Source organism: Scyliorhinus canicula, chromosome 18, assembly GCF_902713615.1.
Source record: "Scyliorhinus canicula chromosome 18, sScyCan1.1, whole genome shotgun sequence".
NCBI classification, from domain to species: domain Eukaryota; kingdom Metazoa; phylum Chordata; class Chondrichthyes; order Carcharhiniformes; family Scyliorhinidae; genus Scyliorhinus; species Scyliorhinus canicula.
In genome coordinates, this window is record NC_052163.1 from 102,901,508 (window position 1) to 102,921,650 (window position 20,143).

The 20,143-nt window shown below is 39.6% G+C and overlaps 1 protein-coding gene across 1 annotated transcript in view; it reads right to left on the reverse strand.

Moving 5' to 3' along the window:
- Positions 1–20,143, reverse strand: part of LOC119952933 (mucin-16-like) — a 306,095-nt gene that overhangs the window by 163,753 nt on the left and 122,199 nt on the right. Inside the window, exons 87-98 of the mRNA XM_038776568.1 lie at positions 19,726–19,890; positions 19,084–19,248; positions 18,162–18,326; positions 17,063–17,227; positions 16,421–16,585; positions 15,499–15,663; positions 14,402–14,566; positions 13,766–13,930; positions 10,465–10,629; positions 9,639–9,803; positions 8,998–9,162; positions 8,080–8,244 (exon numbers count right to left, since the gene is read on the reverse strand). Of these exons, the coding sequence (XP_038632496.1) occupies positions 8,080–8,244; positions 8,998–9,162; positions 9,639–9,803; positions 10,465–10,629; positions 13,766–13,930; positions 14,402–14,566; positions 15,499–15,663; positions 16,421–16,585; positions 17,063–17,227; positions 18,162–18,326; positions 19,084–19,248; positions 19,726–19,890 (1,980 nt within the window). The remainder of the gene's footprint in view (positions 1–8,079; positions 8,245–8,997; positions 9,163–9,638; positions 9,804–10,464; positions 10,630–13,765; positions 13,931–14,401; positions 14,567–15,498; positions 15,664–16,420; positions 16,586–17,062; positions 17,228–18,161; positions 18,327–19,083; positions 19,249–19,725; positions 19,891–20,143) is intronic.

Below are 20,143 nucleotides of genomic sequence, written 5' to 3' on the forward strand. Positions count from 1 at the left end.
AAACAATTACATTCAAGAATTGTCATATACAGCCAAGCAGGAAATGAATCGCATGTACAATCAAATCACTCTCAAAATACATTGCTGAGAGTGAAATATAGATTGCGACATTCACATGGATTTAAGTTAGAAACATCGAGTACTGATATTGACTCCTTGTTGAATTAAGGCTTAACCTTCTGGGGGTTTCTCACAGTAATGTCAGAGTGGAAAATGGGAAATGTCGGCAAATCAAATGATTTCACTGATTGCTGGCACTGGGTGGATTGAGGTGGGAGTGAGTTTGTGTTGAGGGTGAGGGGGTGGTGGGTCTGGTGTTGGTGGATCCTCATCGAAACTGCACTTTCCCTGAACTGGCAGAGCAGTGGATCACAAGCCGCAAATTTAGGATTTCTGTATTAACCTGCACCGTATTGACAATGAAAGCTGGCTAGGCGCCTTCGGAAACCTTATAAATTCCAGGCCAATCGTTTTCAACATTCGAAAGCTATGCTTAAAATATGCACGATACATTTCTGAAGTCATCTATGTGATTGTTATTTTCTGAATGATGGTACATTACTTGGTGTTTGAAAAGGCAGTGAGGATTTTTCACACTACTGTACTTTTTGGTGTCTGTGCACGTGGCTAAGGCCGTGCTATACAGTGGCATGAGCATTATTCAAGAACACAATGCCGGTGTATTGGATATTCTCCACTTGATCCCGACACAAGTGGACAGAAGGTTGCTGTGAACAAATTTTACCAAGTGAACAGAAACGGGTGCCTACATGTTAGCTTAAAAGTTGGGTCGGTCCCACCATCAATGATTCATTTTGCCCCTTGCCTGCTGGCAGCTCCCTCTTCCTAACAGTGCCACTCGGGCAGACAAAACAAGATTGGTCATGAAGCTGGGAATGTAAGTTATACCTGGGTAATGGAGGGGCCAGGCTCGAAGTTTTAAAATGACATATTATTTACATTTTTACCATACAAACACTTTTTAATCATGGAAGTAATATCTTATTACTATGATATTATACATCTAGATTGGTTTTGATGTAATCCTGTGTGTGTCAAATCTGTTCAATGGTGGGAACTTGGAAATAAAGGATCTGAATACTGAAGATATATAAATAACTGTACTGAACTGCACTGTGGGCTCAAATCACAAAGCATGATGGTCAATTTATTCAAGTCAAAAGCTTTGCTATTATCAGCAAAGCTTTATAAAATGATTAGGACATGGGATAAAGGGGGAAGGGCAGCACAGTGGTACAATGGTGAGAATTGCTGCCTCACAGCGCCAGTGATCCAGGTTTGATTCTGACTCCAGTGACTGTGTGGAGTTTATACATTCTCCCCATGTCTCATGGGTTTCCTCCGGATGCTCCAGTTTCCTCCCACAGTCAAAGATGTGCAGATTGAGTGGATTGGCCATGCTAAATTGCCCCTAAACGTTAGGTGGGGTTTTGGGATAGGGCAGGGAACTGGGCCTAGGTAGAGGTTTCTTTCGGAAGGTCAGTGCCTTCTCAGTGGTCCTCCTTCTGCACTGTCGGGATTCTATGGTTCAGGGAAATATCTTACAGAATCTTCGGGGCTGGAGTGGTTGGAACAATTTTGCAGGTAGCTCAAAAGACATGCACAGAGGATTCTGTTATTGGATTGCAACCGAGACAGAGTTTGTCATACAAATTACCTAATCAACCTGCATTGTAGTCAGTATTTATCACTGGTTCATGGTTTAATAAAGATTTATTACCTTGGTGAAATATCATCCAAGTTGTTATGTTAGTTTTACCCAGAGTAAAGACAAATTAACCTGTTGACAAGATAAAGGGTTGTCAACAGTACACCACAGAGTACTGAGTACACTACTCAGAGTTTCAGAGTACACCACAAGGGGGATGGCAGCTGGGTTTGGGAGGGTGGTTGTGTCACTCACATGGTGGAGCAGAGTACATCAGGAAAGATTTTGTTGGGCACAGGGTACCTGATTAGGAGCCATCCCTCTCACCCTGTGGTTGACATCCGTGCTGCTATGTTTTACGAAGTGACCTCGCCAAGTGTCTTGGGCACCGCATACCACTGGTAAAATACCATTGTGGGAAGGAAGAAGCCCTTAATTGTGTATTATTTGGCCTAATTGGCCTGTGGGCAAGCAGGCTGTTAACTATCTTTCACTCTTCATTAAATACCAATAGAAATGGGTGTAATGCTGCAAATATGGAACCCACGTTATTTTTCCAACTTGGCAGCACCGCCGTGTTCCCACGCACCTACCCCACTTGGGGAAGGTGGGGAATGGGATAACACGTCAAATTCTGGCCATAGTGTCTGATCTCATTTTGCTGTAACAGATAAAGTAACAATTAACAAGTGCATTGGAGTTGGTCTTTCAAACAGAAAATTGCGGTTTTCTCTGCCTTATTGTTTCAAAACGGAAAGGAGGACATCCTGCAGCCACCCTGTTCATCTATGGCTACATTATCTGATACCTGAGGCAAAGTCATTCTCTCAGAGCCATGAGTGGGGACATATTTCACAGTCAGAGTTTTGAAGTGACTTCCGCATTGTGAGGTAAATCATGGAATCAGTTCTCTGAAATGGTGGAAGATTGGGTATGTGGGGTTTGCAACAGTGCAGTTTGACAATGCCCTCATCAGTCCATGACATTGAGAAAATCATTTTCTAACACTTTTCTAATTTTATTTAAGTCTTATGAAATACATCCTGGTCACTGGAACATCAACATATAAATTCAGGTGTGAATTCAGTTTAACTTGGACTGTTCGGAATAATGTTAATTTCTTACCTGAAAGCCGCAGACTGACAATTTATGAATTTTGACTTGACATTGCTATTGCCAAACAGATTATTGAGCTGTAAGGAATTAAAATGTTGCATTTTAGTATGTAAAATACATTGAAATCGAATATTTTCTTTCAAAATACTTGGACAACCATACCTCTTGTAGAATTTTGCTTGAGTTTGCTATATACAACGGCGAACTGAGATTTTGTAGACTTGATGTGAATGACAGTGTGGGCACAGTGAAGGTCACGTTAAATTCTTTTGCCTGTGTCCCTTGATTTGGATTGACTGTTACAGGAACAATTGGGGGTTCCACTATAAAAACAAAAGATGCAAAAAGAATTGAGGTCAAAAAATCTACATCTATTCAAGTAAGGATAACAAGTTATTGGCTCAGATTTATTTGAGAGTGGTGAAGATACAGCTTTGGCTGTCCACCTCTGTTTAGTTGGCCAAAGGTTTTCTAATGACCTTGCCAGCAGAAATTCTTACTCTTCCATTGTTAGCTTGAATTTTGTAAACTCTCAATCGAGTAGGAAATCTGCTAACCAATGAGATTGGAGTATCTTCATAGAAGCCAAAGCAGGAAATGATAAACAGGAAGCATTTATTAAATTTAAATCATTGTTCAGAAACTGAAATAAGAGGAAGACAGAAAAGAGCAAAACATTTAATTTAAAAAAGTCTGCAACATTAATTTTCTTCTAAGGAATGATAAGTTCACCCTGAAATAATATTGTTTTCACGGTCAGAGAGGGTGTTCAGAAATAATTCTGGCATACTAATGTATTGAAAGCATAGTTACTTCTGATTGAAATAGATTTGAATATTTCATCAGCATTTGCCACAACTATAGTAGCACCGAACCCATGTTTACAACAGTGATTTTGGTGCAAATCCATCAGCAAAAACAGCTGCAAGACAGCCGATGAAGGAAAAGAATATTATTGACAGCAGCTACCACATTTTCATGTTTAACTGCACATATGCAGACTCCAGAGGTCGATGTTAATTATACTCTGAAACCATATTGATTACTGACAAACTCACTATTATCAGTGGAGTACATTATTGGCTTGCCAGGGAGATCTGCCTGATGCCTCAAATTACAGAAGTTGAACAGGCTGGAGAAGCCACACACAACGTATCCGATCAATTTAGTTTCCTGTACAGCCATAAACTCAGATGTCTCTGATTTTCCAATAGTTGTATTATCTGTATGATACATTGCATCTGGGTGAAATCTGTTGATCAATTCTGTTTAAAATTTCATTAGCTTCCATCTGCAACTCACTGATCCAATGCTACTGCAACCTGGCAGTCAATATGTGCCCAAAGTCCAATCAGGTTAATTGTGCGGCTGAATGATGCATTCCTGCAAATTACTGCCCAAAATATGCACGAGGGAGAGATCTGCTCCCACTATTCTATAATTCAAACCATCAAAGATATTCCAACTTACAGACATGGAAACTATTTCAATTGATGGTACAAAAATTCTTCTTAGACATAGATAAAAATAATTGATAGAACTTCCCTGCACAAATATGCAGCTCATTGTTGTTGGTGCGTGTACCTGTCATTAGGCTGGTTGTTCGTGTTGTAAATGCTTCACTGGTAGTCACGGGCACAGCTGAGCTTGTTGAGGTTTGAATAGTTGTAGAAGGAGTTTCTCTGCCTGACGGTGTCGATGTTTCTGTTGCACGAAAGAGAACATTCAAGGTTGTTACACAAATGTTCATTCCTATTATCCTATTCTTTTGCCTTCAAAGTATGAAGCTGCTGCTTTAGCTTGGTATGAGGTAAAATTCTGATAGTAACACAAGGTGACGTATTGAAATTTAATAATGGAGCATTCACTAGCCCTGCTTAAATTGGAGCTCGATCGGCAATATGATTATCCTTCCATTACCAATAAGTCATTGAGCAGGAATTGAACCCACAGCTTCTGGTTCAAATGTAGGGACACATTTGAATCTACATTCTAGAGCCAACACAATCATGGGCTAGCTTTGCATTCTGCATTTCTAACTTGACAGTAGATTGAAAAGATCCAGAAAGTTACAACTGATAAAAGAGCACTCGCGAACTCACTACTTGTTGAGAGGAGGGAGGTCGTCATTGTCGTTGATGCTTCAAGGGAGGTTCCTGTAGTTGTTGCTGCTAATGTATTTGTTGAGGGAGGAGCTGGTGTGGAGGTTTGTGCGACAGTGGATGTCTCCATATTTGCAGTGAAATGTTTTGTTGCTGTCATTGAAATAGAGGACAGCCGTAATGAGATATGCAGACATGGAGCAGCATTCTAGGCGACTAGAAGGTCGCCTTTATAGTTTCATATATTGTTGGCTAATTAACATGGCCAGGTGGCAAGGCAGCAATGCCCAAAAGGCAGTTGCACATTATTCCACATTATGATAGCTGATATAAAGACACACATTGTTGTTAAACTTCCATTATGTGTCTTTAAAGTTGCAGCAGGTGAATTAATTCAGAATATTACAATAGAATAGAGAGCAATAATACTCACTGGAACGGAGTGATGTTGTTACTGTGGTTTCTTCAGTTGTCGATGATTCAATAGCGCTTGCTCCAGATGTTGGTAATATTGTACTTGGTGTGGTAGGTACTGATGTAGATGTTGGTGCTGCAGTGGAAGTCTGTGCTGTCGATACAGATGGCTCTGTGATTTAGAAAATGCACTTTGTCATTGAGGGAACTGGAAAGGATGGATTAAAATATAAAAGATATTACGTATTCATATTTGTGTTATACATTTTGTGAAATGACATGTCTATGAACTATAATCAGCTTCATAAAGTAGCCCAGAATTGTGACAACATTAGGCCACCAATTGTGTTTTACATAGCATTAACCCTGTGCAGTTAACGGAAACAACATATTGCTGAAATCTTCTGATAGTTTTTGCTATGTGCTTCCATCTTCCAGCAGTTTCAAATGATTAATGTTTGAACTGCTGCATAAGTGTTATTTTGTGTGCTCACCACTTGTTGATGGGAGTGATGTAGTATATGTCAACTCTTCAGTTGTTGATCCTTCAGAAAACAGGAAGCATGGGTAATACATCATCATTATTCCACAACGGTTGTACTTTATATCATGTTAAGACTCATGAATCATGGGATATACAGAGTCATTTATATATGGCTTTGTTTTATCTGCATGTACAGGGCCACGAGATATGAGCACCAGATTGTTCCATGTGTAATTAGAGCCATCAAGATAATATGATATTATTTTTATACTGCCTTTATGTGTTTCTAACTGTGAGTAGTTTTTCAGCACTGAGAATGAAATAGGTGCAAAGAGAGCTTTCGCTTACTCACCACTTGTTAACAGGGGTGGTGTCGTGCCTGTTGCTGCTTCAGTAGTTGGTGCTTCAGTGGAGCTCACTGTAGGTGTTTGCGCTGTTGTACTTGTTGAGATGGACGCTGATGTTGTGCTTTGTGCTGCTACTGATGTCTCTGTAGCTGCAGAGAAAGTTTCTTCTACTGCTGTGAGAATAGGTGACAGACTTAGAAAGTGCATAAAAGGCATAAAAAATCACACAAAATGTTGAGTCCAATATTCATCCTCTTTGAGCTCCCGTATCATGTACATTACTAATGTACGATAGGCATTTTTAAATAACTCGGATGATCAAATCTCTTCTGCACATTATTTGTTTCGGGGCAATTTTGGGCAGCCCTATGCTATGTACTCCTTTAAGAAGTCTTACAACACCAGGTTAAAGTCCAACAGGTTTGTTTCAAACACGAGCTTTCGGAGCACGGCTCCTTCTTCAGGTGAAGGAGCCGTGCTCCGAAGAAGAAGGAGGAGAAGGAGCCGTGCTCCGAAAGCTCGTGTTTGAAACAAACCTGTTGGACTTTAACCTGGTGTTGTAAGACTTCTTACTGTGCTCACCCCAGTCCAACGCCGGCATCTCCACATCATGTACTCCTTTGACAGTCTTCAGCTGAGTTTTTCTACACTTGGATTCGGCATAACAAATAGAAATGGTAGAATTGAGAAGGGAGCAATTGCATATTCACCACTGGTTGAAGTGAGAGATGTTGTGATCGATGCTTCTGGAGTTGTCAATGCTTCTGTGGAGCTCAGTACAGTTGTTGTTGCAATTGTACTTGTTGAGGGAGCAGCTGATGTAATAGTTTGTGCTGTAGTGGATGTCTGTATGTTTAGAGTCGACTGTTCTGTTGCTACGGTTAAAATAGATGACAGCCTTAAAGAGGTATACAGCATGTTTGGAAAAAAAACCAAACAGTATGGCAGAAAATCTATCTTGTTAACATGATACAGAGTACAACTAACTAGCGACCATGTTACAATGCAGCTATCGCAAAATGGAATTTGTATATTATTCTACTTTGTAAATTGACAGCCAAAATCATGCCAAATTCTTCAGTTCCATTTCCATTGTTATTTTATACTTGCACTTGGTGAAACAGTTCAGAATATTAGAACTGAACAGAGAACACTCATACTCACCACTTGTTGAACTTATTGATGCTGTTATGGTTGTTGCTTCAGGTGTCGATGATTCAATGGAGCTTGCTTCAGAAGTTGTTGCTGTTGTACTTGGTGAGGGAGGTGCTGATGTAGATGTTGGTGCTTCAGTGGAAGTTTGTGTATTTGTTGTCGATACTGATGGCTCTGTTTTTTAAAAAGTGTACATTGTTATTGAAGGAACTGAAAAGGATGGATCAGTATGTAAATTTGTCCACTAGTTTTTGTCAAATGACATGTATAGGGTAATATAATGTGTCCCGAAAGACGTGCTTGTCAGGTGAATTGGACATTCTGAATTCTCCCTCAGTGTACCCAGAGTGTGGTTACAGAGGGGATTTTCATTGTAAAATCATTACAGTATTAATATAAGCCTACTTGCGGCAGTAATAAAGATTATGATTATAGCTGATAAAGTAGCGTAGAGTTGTGACTACATTGGGGCACCAATTATCTTTTACATATCATTTATCCTGTGCAATTATAGGAAACAACATACTGCTGAAATACTCTGATGGTTTTTGCTACATAATTCCATCTTCCAACAGTTTCAAATGATTAATATTTGAATTGCTTCTTAACATGATATGCAGTGCAACTAATTAATGGCCTTGTTGCAAAGCAGAAATCACAAAATGGAATTTGCAGGTTATTCTACTCTGCATTGATAGCCAAAATCAGGCCATATTTTTCTGTTAAATACCTATTGTGTGTTTTTCTGGACTGAGAATGGGATAGGCACAAAGAGTGTTTTTGGATACTCACCACTTGTTGATAGGGGTGCTGTGGTACCTGTTGTTGCTTCAGTAGTTGAAGCTTCAGTGGAGCTCACTGTCGGTGTTAGCGCCGATGTAATAGTTGAGATAGAAGTTGATGCTGTGCTTTGTGCTGCTGTGGATGTCTCAGTAGAAACAGCTGAAGATTCCACTACTGGTGTAAACATAGGTGACAGACTTAGAAGTTGTATAAAAAACAAGGAAGGACACAGAAAATATTTAGCCCAAAAATCAGCTTCCTTGAGCTCGCATGTCATGGATATTACGAATGTAACCTGGGCATTCTTAAGCAAAATGAATGAGCAAATTTCATCTGCACATTATTCTACTTGGGGCAATTATGGTCAACCACATGCTATACTCCTTTGATAATATTCAGTGAAGTGTTTCTACACTTGGAGTTGGCAGAACGAATGGAAATGGCAGAACTGATCAGTTAGCACTCGCATGCTCATCACTGGTAGAAGGGAGAAATATTGTGATTGATGCTTCTGGAGTTGCCAATGTTTCTGGGGAGTTCAGTGCAGTTATTCTTGCAATTGTTCTTGTTCAGGATGGAGATGATGTAACAGTTTGTGTGGGGTGGATGTCTGTATGTTTGCAGTTTGACAATTCTGTTGCAGAGGCTTAAATGTGTGACAGTCTTAATAAGGTGTACAACATATCTGGCACATGATCCGTGCATTATAGCCGAAAATTCACCTTCTTTACATGATATTAAGTGCAAATCACAAATGGCCTTGTTGCAAAGCAGAAATCACTGGAATTTGCATGTTATGCTACTCTGCATATTGATAGCCAAACTCGTGCCATATTCTTCTGTTAAATTTCAATTATGTGTTTTTATACTTGCAGTCGGTGAAACAGTTCAGAATATTAGAACTGAACAGAGAACACTCATACTCACCACTTGTTGAACTTGTTGATGTTGTTCTGGTTGTTGATTCAGGTGTCGATGATTCAATGGAGCTTGCTTCAGAAGTTGTTGCTGTTGTACTTGGTGAGGGAGGTGCTGATGTAGATGTTGGTGCTTCAGTGGAAGTCTGTGTATTTGTTGTCGATACTGATGGCTCTGTGATTTAAAATGTGTATTGTTATTGAGGGAACTGGAAAGGATGTTTCAATATATAAATGTTTTTCTGCCTATTTGTCTTATAGTGTTTTGTGAAATGACATGTATATGGGAATATAATGAGTCCCAAAAGATGTGCTAGTTAAGTGAATTGGACCTTCTGAATTCTCCCTCAGTGTACCCGAACAGGTGGCGGAAGGTGGCGACGAGGGGATTTTCACAGTAACTTCATTGCGGTATTAATGAGAGCCTACTTGTTACAGTAATATAGATTATGATTTGAGCTGATGAAATAGCCTAGAATTTTGACTACAATGGGCACCAATTGTATTGTACAAGTCATTTATCCGGTGCAATTATAAGAAACAACATAATGCTGAAATCTCCTGATGGTTTTTGCTATGTCATTCCATCTTCCAACAGTATCAAATGATTAATATTTGAATTGCTGCATAAGTGTGATATTGTGTGCTCACCGCTTGTTGATGGGAGTGACGTAGTGAATGTCGACTCTGCAGTTGTTGATCCTTCAGTCGAGCCCACTGTCGATGTTGATGCTGTTTCACTTGTTGCGGGTGGAGATGATGGGGAGGTCAGTGCTGCTGTGGTTATCTGTGTGCTTGTAGTTGATGATTCTGCCACTATGAAAGAGGTAATGATTTTATTCAGTTAAATAGGGAGCATAGGTAATTTATTATAATTTTACCGCATCGCATGTCCTTTATAAATTGTTCATACTCATGTCTAATGGGCTTCACTAAGTAATTTAATGGGCTTTGTTATTTACTGACGTATAGTTGCAAGAATTTATTTTATGATTTGTTCCTGGACGTGGGCATCGCAGGCTGTGCCAGCATTCATTGTCCATTCCATGAAGGGACATTTAAGGGTTAACCACATTGCTTTGTGTCGGGAGTCACATGTAAGTCAGACTAGCTGAGGACGGCATATATTCTTCCCCGACAGATATTATTGAACCAGATGGGTTTTTCGGACAATCTGTTTGTGGTCATCGTTTGACTTTAAATTTCAGACTTTTAAAATTTAAGTGTCCCCACATGCAGTGGTGGGATTTGAACTAGGGTCCCAGAAAATGACTTTTGGTTTCTGGGTTATTAGTCCAGTGTAAACATCACTGTGCTATTTCCTCCCTGGGAGACATGAGCACTAGATTGGGCCATGTATAATTATAGCCAAGAAAATAATATATTATTTTTGTACTGCCTTTATGTGTTTCTAACTACAAGTAGATTTTCAGGACTAAGAATGGGATACGTGCAACGAGTGTTTTCGGTTACTCACCATTTGTTGATGGGGGTGGTGTAGTGCCTGTTGTTGCTTCAGGAGTTGATGCTTCGGTGGATCTCACTCTAGGTGTTAGCGCTGTTGTAATAGTTGAGATAGAAGTTGATACTGTGCTTTGTGCTGCTGTGGATGTCTCAGTAGTAACAGCTGAAGATTCCTCTACTGGTGTGAACATAGGTGACAGACTTAGAATTTGCTTAAAAAGCAAGGAAAGACACAGAACATATTTACCCCCAAAATCAGCTTCCTTGAGCTCCCATGTCATGGATTTTCCTGACATGACCTAGGCATTTTTGAGCAAAATGAATGAGCAAATTTCATCTCCACATTTTTCTACTTGGGACAATTGTGGTCAGCCACATGCTGTACTCCTTTGACAATGTTCAGTGAAGTGTTTCTAAACTTGGAGTTGGTAGATCGAATGGAAATGTTAGAATTGATCAGGTAGCACTCGCATGTTCATCAGTTGTTCAAGGAAGAGACGTGATTGATGCTTCTGGAGTTGTCAGTGTTTCTGTTGAGTTCAGTGCAGTTATTGTTGCAATTGCACATGTTGAAGATGGAGCTGGTTGTACTGTGGTGGATGTCTGTAGGTTTGCTGTTGACAATTCTGTTGCAGAGGCTTAAATGTCTGTCAGTCTTATAGAGGTATATGACCTATCTGGCAGACGGTCCAAGCATTATAGCTGACAAATCCACATTCTTAACATGATATAAAGTGCGACTAACGAATGGTCTTGTTGTAAAGCAGAAATCAGAAATTGGAATTTGCATGTTATTCTACTCTGCATATTGATAGCCAAAATCATGCCATATTCTTCTGTTAAATTTCACTTATGTATTTTTATACTAGCAGTTGGCGAAACAGGGCAGAATATTAGAACTGAACAGAGAGCTCTCAGACTCACCACTTGTTGAACTTATTGATGTTGTTATAGTTATTGCTTCAGTTGTCGATGATTCAATGGAGCTTGCTTCAGAAGTTGTTGCTGTTGTACCTGGTGAGGGAGGTGCTAACGTAGATGTTGGTGCTTCAGTGGAAGTCTGTCTATTTGTTGTCGATACTGATGGTTCTGTGATTTTAAAAGTGTATATTGTCATTGAGGGAACTGGAAAGGATGTTTCAATATATAAATGTTTTTATGCATATTTGTCTTGTAGTGTTTTGTGAAATGACATGTATACGGGAATATAACAAGTCCCAAAAGACGTGCTTGTTAAGTGAATTGGACCTTCTGAATTCTCCCTCAGTGTACCTGAACAGGTGTGGGGGGGGGGGGGGGGCAACGAAGGGATTTTCACAGTAACTTAATTGCGGTTTAATGTAAGCCTACTTGTTACAGTAATAGATTATGATTATCGCTAAATAAATTTGCATAGAATTTTGACTACAATGGGCACCAATATTATTTTACATGTCATTTATCCGGTGCAATTATAAGAAACAACATAATGCTGAAATCTCCTGATGGTTTTTGCTATGTACTTCCATTTTCCAGCAGTTTCAAATGATTAATATTTGAATTGCTGTATAAGTGTGATTTTGTGTACTCACCACTTGTTGATGGGAGTGACGTAGTGTATGTCGACTCTGCAGTTGTAGATCCTTGAGTAGAGCCCACTGTCGATGTTGATGCTGTTTCACTTGTTGCGGGTGGAGATGATGGGGAGGTCAGTGCTGCTGTGGTTATCTGTGTGCTTGTATTTAATGATTCTGCCGCTATTATTTAAAGAGGTAATGATTTTATTCAGTTAAATAGGGAGCATGGGTAATATATTATAATTTTTCCACACCACATGTTGTTTATATCTTCTTCATACCCATGTCGAATGGGCTTCACGATGTAATTTAATGAGGCTTTGTAATTTACCTGACGTACACCAGCAATAATATTTTTGTTATTTGTTCATGGATGTGGGCATCGTAAGCTGTGCCAGCATTCATTACCCATCACATGAAGGGACGTTTAAGGGACATTGCTTTGTGTCTGGAGTCACATGTTGGTCAGACGAGGTGAGGACAGCATATTTCCTTCCCTGACGGAAATTATTGAACCAGATGGGTTTTTCGGACAATCGTTTTGTGGTCATCTTTTGACTTTGAATTCCAGACTTCAAAAAATTAAATTCTAAATTTCCACACCTGCAGTGCTGGGATTTGAACAAGGGCCCCAGAAAATGTTTTTGGGTTTCTGGATTATGAGTACAGAGTGAACATCACTAAGCTATTTCCTCCCTGGCAGAGATGAGCACTAGATTTTTCCATGTATAATTATAGCCAAGAACATAATAAAATATTATTCTTATAGGGTATTTATGTGTTTCTAACTACGAGTAGATTTTCAGGAGTGAGAATGGGATTGGGCAACGAGTGTTTTCGGTTACTCACCACTTGTTGATGGGGGTGCTGTGGTGCCTGTTGTTGCTTCAGTAGTTGATGCTTCAGTGGAGCTCACTAGAGTGTTAGCGCTGTTGTAATAGTTGAGATAGAGGTTGATGCTGTGCTTTGTACTGCTGTGGATATCTCAGTAGTAACAGCTGAAGATTCCTCTACTGGTATGAACATAGGTGACAGACTTAGAAGTTGTATAAAAAGCAAGGAAAGACACAGAAAGTATTTAGTCCAAAAATCAGCTTCCTTGAGCTCGCATGTCATGGATATTACGAATGTAACCTGGGCATTCTTATGCAAAGTGAATGAGCAAATTTCATCTGCACATTATTCTACTTGGGGCAATTGTGGTCAACCACATGCTATACTCATTTAACAATCTTCAGTGAAGTGTTTCTACACTTGGACTTGTTAGATTGAATGGAAATGGTAGAACTGATCAGGTATCACCTGCATGCTCACCACTTGTAGAAGGGGGAGATGTTGTGATTGATGCTTCTGGAGTTGTCAATGTTTCTATGGAGTTCAGTGCAGTTATTGTTGCCATTGTACTTATTCAGGGTGGAGCTGATACAACAGCTTGTACTGTGGTGGATGTATGTATGTTTGCTGTTGAACGTAATGTTGCAGAGGCTTAAGTGTGTGACAGTCTTATAGCGATATATGACATATCTGGCAGACGATTCAAGCATTGTAGCTGAAAATTCAGCTTCTTCACGTGATATTACGTTCGACTAACAAATGGCATTGTTGAAAAGCAAAAATCAGAAATTGGAATTTGCATGTTATTCTACTCTGCATATTGATAGCCAAAATCATGCCATATTCTTATGTTAAATTTCAATTTGTGTTTTTATACTTGCAGTGGGCGAATATTAGAACTGAACAGAGAACACTCATACTCACCACTTGTTGAACTTATTGATGTTGTTATGGTTGTTGCTTCAGGTGTCGATGATTCAATGGAGTTTGCTTCAGAAGTTGTTGCTGTTGTACTTGGTGAGGGAGGTGCTGATGTAGATGTTGGTGCTTCAGTGGAAGTCTGTGTATTTGTTGTCGATACTGATGGCTCTGTTTTTTAAAAAGTGTACGCTGTTATTCAGGGAACTGGAAAGAATGGATCAATATGTTTCTATTCATATTAGTCTTATTGTTTTTTGTGAAATGTCACCTATACGGGAATAAAATGAGTTCCGAACGATGTGCCTGTGAAGGGATTGGACGTTCTGAATTCTCCCTCAGTTTACCCAGACAGGCGCCGGAATGTGGCGACTAGGGGATTTTCACAGTAACTTAATTGCAGTATTGATATAAGCCTACTTGTTACAGTAATATACATTATGATTATCGCTGAGAAAATAGCCTGGACTTTTGACTGTAATTGGAACCAATTGTATTTTTCATATCATTTATCCCGTGCAATTAAAGGAAACAACATGCTGCTGCAATCTCCTGATTCGTTTAGCTATGTACTACCATCTTGCAGCTGTTCCAAATGATTAATATTTGAATTGCTGCATAAGTGTGATTTTGTGTGCTCACCACTTGTTGATGGGAGTGACGTAGTGTATGTCAACTCTTCAGTTGTTGATCCTTGAGTAGAGCCCACTGTCGATGTTGATGCTGTTTCACTTGTTGCGGGTGGAGATGATGGGGAGGTCAGTGCTGCTGTGGTTATCTGTGTGCTTGTAGTTGATGATTCTGCCGCTATTATTTAAAGAGGTAATGATTTTATTCAGTTAAATAGGGAGCATGGGTAATATATTATAATGTTTCCTACATCGCATGTCCTTTATATCTTGTTCATATTCATGTCTAATGGGCTTCACTAAGTAATTTAATGTGGCTTTGTTATTTACTGACGTACAGCAGCAATAATTTCTTTTTAATGATCTGTTCATGGACTTGGGCATCGCCGGCTGTGCCACCATTCATTGCCCATCCCAAGAAGTAACATTTAAGAGTTAGCCACATTGCTTTGTGTCTGGAGTCACATGTTGGTCAGACCAGCTGAGGACGGCATATTTCCTTCCCTGATGGACATTATTGAACCAGATTGTGTTGTTCCTCATGTCTTAATAGAACTCGTAGTCTCAAATGTGGAGAAGATGCTTTATTGTGAATTCGTTCTCTCTTCAGAACTTTACCTACGGCTACCTCAAATGCAACTAGCTGGTGTGTCTGTCCTGCTACCAGTTCTACCTTCCGTGAAGTGTGTCGTCACTTCCTGTCCCAGTCTATTTATATGGCTCTCCCGTGCTCCCTCTAGTGTTTGCTCAGTTGTATTGCATCTAGTTAACTTGTGATCACCAAATGGGTTTTTCGGAAATCGTTTTGTGGTCATCTTTTGACATTGAAATCCAGACTTTTAAAAATTAAATTTAAATTTCCCCACCTGCAGTGGTGGGATTTGAACCAGGGTCCCAAGAGAATGACTTTGGTATTCTGTATTACTAGCCCAGTGTAAACATCACCATACTATTTACTCCCTCGCAGAGATGAGCACTAGATTGTTCCATGTATCATTATAGCCAAGAACATCATAATATATTATGTTTATACTGCCTTTATGATGTTTCTAACTACGAGTAGTTTTTCAGAGAATGGGATAGGTGCAACGAGTGTTTTCGGTTACTCACCACTTGTTGATGGGGGTGCTGTGGTGCCTGTTGTTGCTTCAGTAGTTGATGCTTCAGTGGAGCTCACTCCAAGTGTTAGCGCTGTTGTAATAGTTGAGATAGTAGTTGATGCTGTGCTTTGTGCTGCTGTGGATGTCTCAGTAGTAACAGCTGAAGATTCCTCTACTGGTGTGAACATAGGTGACAGACTTAGAAGTTGTATAAAAAACAAGAAAAGACACAGAAAATATTTAGCCCAAAAATCAGCTTCCTTGAGCTCGCATGTCATGGATATTACGAATGTAACCTGGGCATTCTTAAGCAAAATGAATGAGCAAATATCATCTGCACATTATTCTACTTGGGGCAATTGTGGTCAACCACATGCTATACTTCTTTGACAATCTTCAGTGAAGTGTTTCTACACTTGGAGTTGTTAGAATAAATGGAAATGGTAGAACTGATCAGGTATCACTTGCATGCTCACCACTTGTAGAAGGGAGAGATGTTGTGATTGATGCTTCTGGAGTTGTCAATGTTTCTGTGGAATTCAGTGCAGTTATTGTTGCCATTGTACTTATTCAGGGTGGAGCAGATGTAACAGCTTGTACTGTGGTGGATGTCTGTATGTTTGAGGTTGACTGTTCTGTTGCAGAGGCTTAAGTGTGTGACAGTCTTATAGAGGTCTATGACATATCTGGCAGAAGATTCAAACATTATAGCTGAAAATTCAGCTTCTTCACGTGATATTACGTTCGACTAACAAATGGCGTTGTTGCAAAGCAGAAATCCGAAATTGGAATTTGCCTGTTATTCTACTCTGCATATTGACAGACAAAATCATGCCATATTCTTCTGTTAAATTTCAATTATGTGTTTTTATACTTGCAGTCGGTGAAACAGTTCAGAATATTAGAACTGAACAGAGAACACTCATACTCACCACTTGTTGAACTTATTGATGTTGTTATGGTTGTTGCTTCAGTTGTCGATGTTTCAATGGAGCTTGCTTCAGAAATTGTTGCTGTTGTACTTGGTGAGGGAGGTGCTGATGTAGATGTTGGTGCTTCAGTGGAAGTCTGTGTATTTGTTGTCGATACTGATGGCTCTGTTTTTTAAAAAGTGTACGCTGTTATTGAGGGAACTGGAAAGGATTGATCAATATATACATGTTTCTATTCATATTAGTCTGATTGTTTTTTGTGAAATGACATGTACACGGGAATATAATGAGTTCCGAAAGACGTGCCTTGAAGGGAATTGGACGTTCTGAATTCTCCCTCAGTTTACCCAGACAGGCGCCGGGGTGTGGCAACTACGGGATTTTCACAGTAACGTCATTGCAGAATTGATATCCGCCTACTTGTTACAGTAATATACATTATGATTATCGCTGAGAAAATAGCCTGGACTTTTGACTGTAATTGGAACCAATTGTATTTTTCATATCATTTATCGGGTGCAATTAAAGGAATCAACATGCTGCTGCAATCTCCTGATTCGTTTTGCAATGTACTACCATCTTGCAGCAGTTTCAAATGATTAATATTTGAATTGCTGCATTAGTTTGATATTGTGTGCTCACCACTTGTTGATGGGAGTGACGTAGTGTATGTCAACTCTTCAGTTGTTGATCCTTGAGTAGAGCCCACTGTCGATGTTGATGCTGTTTCACTTGTTGCGGGTGGAGATGATGGGGAGGTCAGTGCTGCTGTGGTTATCTGTGTGCTTGTAGTTGATGATTCTGCCGCTATTATTTAAAGAGGTAATGATTTTATTCAGTTAAATAGGGAGCATGGGTAATATATTATAATGTTTCCACATCGCATGTCCTTTATATCTTGTTCATATTCATGTCTAATGGGCTTCACTAAGTAATTTAATGTGGCTTTGTTATTTACTGACGTACAGCAGCAATAATTTCTTTTTAATGATCTGTTCATGGACTTGGGCATCGCCGGCTGTGCCACCATTCATTGCCCATCCCACGAAGTAACATTTAAGAGTTAGCCACATTGCCTTGTGTCTGGAGTCACATGTTGGTCAGACCAGCTGAGGATGGCATATTTCCTTCCCTGATGGACATTATTGAACCAGATTGTGTTGTTCCTCATGTCTTAATAGAACTCGTAGTCTCAAATGTGGAGAAGATGCTTTATTGTGAATTCGTTCTCTCTTCAGAACTTTACCTACGGCTACCTCAAATGCAACTAGCTGGTGTGTCTGTCCTGCTACCAGTTCTACCTTCCGTGAAGTGTGTCGTCACTTCCTGTCCCAGTCTATTTATATGGCTCTCCCGTGCTCCCTCTAGTGTTTGCTCAGTTGTATTGCATCTAGTTAACTTGTGATCACCAAACAGATGGGTTTTTCGGAAATCGTTTTGTGGTCATCTTTTGACATTGAAATCCAGACTTTTAAAAATTAAATTTAAATTTCCCCACCTGCAGTGGTGGGATTTGAACCAGGGTCCCAAGAGAATGACTTTGGTATTCTGTATTACTAGCCCAGTGTAAACATCACCATACTATTTACTCCCTCGCAGAGATGAGCACTAGATTGTTCCATGTATCATTATAGCCAAGAACATCATAATATATTATGTTTATACTGCCTTTATGTGTTTCTCGCTACGAGTAGTTTTTCAGAGAATGGGATAGGTGCAACGAGTGTTTTCGGTTACTCACCACTTGTTGATGGGGGTGCTGTGGTGCCTGTTGTTGCTTCAGTAGTTGATGCTTCAGTGGAGCTCACTCCAAGTGTTAGCGCTGTTGTAATAGTTGAGATAGTAGTTGATGCTGTGCTTTGTGCTGCTGTGGATGTCTCAGTAGTAACAGCTGAAGATTCCTCTACTGGTGTGAACATAGGTGACAGACTTAGAAGTTGTATAAAACACAAGAAAAGACACAGAAAATATTTAGCCCAAAAATCAGCTTCATTGAGCTCGCATGTCATGGATATTACGAATGTAACCTGGGCATTGTTCAGCAAAATGAATGAGCAAATATCATCTGCACATTATTCTACTTGGGGCAATTGTGGTCAAACACATGCTATACTTCTTTGACAATCTTCAGTGAAGTGTTTCTACACTTGGAGTTGTTAGAATAAATGGAAATGGTAGAACTGATCAGGTATCACTCGCATGCTCACGCCTTGAAGAAGGGAGAGATGTTGTGATTGATGCTTCTGGAGTTGTCAATGTTTCTGTGGAATTCAGTGCAGTTATTGTTGCCATTGTACTTATTCAGGGTGGAGCAGATGTAACAGCTTGTACTGTGGTGGATGTCTGTATGTTTGAGGTTGACTGTTCTGTTGCAGAGGCTTAAGTGTGTGACAGTCTTATAGAGGTCTATGACATATCTGGCAGAAGATTCAAACATTATAGCTGAAAATTCAGCTTCTTCACGTGATATTACGTTCGACTAACAAATGGCGTTGTTGCAAAGCAGAAATCCGAAATTGGAATTTGCCTGTTATTCTACTCTGCATATTGACAGACAAAATCATGCCATATTCTTCTGTTAAATTTCAATTATGTGTTTTTATACTTGCAGTCGGTGAAACAGTTCAGAATATTAGAACTGAACAGAGAACACTCATACTCACCACTTGTTGAACTTATTGATGTTGTTATGGTTGTTGCTTCAGTTGTCGATGTTTCAATGGTGCTTGCTTCAGAAATTGTTGCTGTTGTACTTGGTGAGGGAGGTGCTGATGTAGATGTTGGTGCTTCAGTGGAAGTCTGTGTATTTGTTGTCGATACTGATGGCTCTGTTTTTTAAAAAGTGTACGCTGTTATTGAGGGAACTGGAAAGGATTGATCAATATATACATGTTTCTATTCATATTAGTCTTATTGTTTTTTGTGAAATGACATGTACACGGGAATATAATGAGTTCCGAAAGACGTGCCTTGAAGGGAATTGGACGTTCTGAATTCTCCCTCAGTTTACCCAGACAGGCGCCGGGGTGTGGCAACTACGGGATTTTCACAGTAACGTCATTGCAGAATTGATATCCGCCTACTTGTTACAGTAATATACATTATGATTATCGCTGAGAAAATAGCCTGGACTTTTGACTGTAATTGGAACCAATTGTATTTTTCATATCATTTATCGGGTGCAATTAAAGGAATCAACATGCTGCTGCAATCTCCTGATTCGTTTTGCAATGTACTACCATCTTGCAGCAGTTTCAAATGATTAATATTTGAATTGCTGCATTAGTTTGATATTGTGTGCTCACCACTTGTTGATGGGAGTGATGTAGTGTATGTCAACTCTTCAGTTGTTGCTCCTTGAGTAGAGCCCACTGTCGATGTTGATGCTGTTTCACTTGTTGCGGGTGGAGATGATGGGGAGGTCAGTGCTGCTGTGGTTATCTGTGTGCTTGTAGTTGATGATTCTGCCGCTATTATTTAAAGAGGTATTGCTTTTATTCAGTTAAATAGAGAGCATGAATAATATATTATAATTTTTCCACATCGCACGTCCTTTATATCTTGTTCATACTCATGTCTAATGGGCTTTACTAAGTAATTTAATGTGGCTTTGTTATTTACTGACGTACAGCTGCAAAAATTTTTTTTTAATGATTTGTTCATGGACTTGGGCATCGCAGGCTGCGCCAGCATTCATTGCCCATCCCATGAAGTAACATTTAA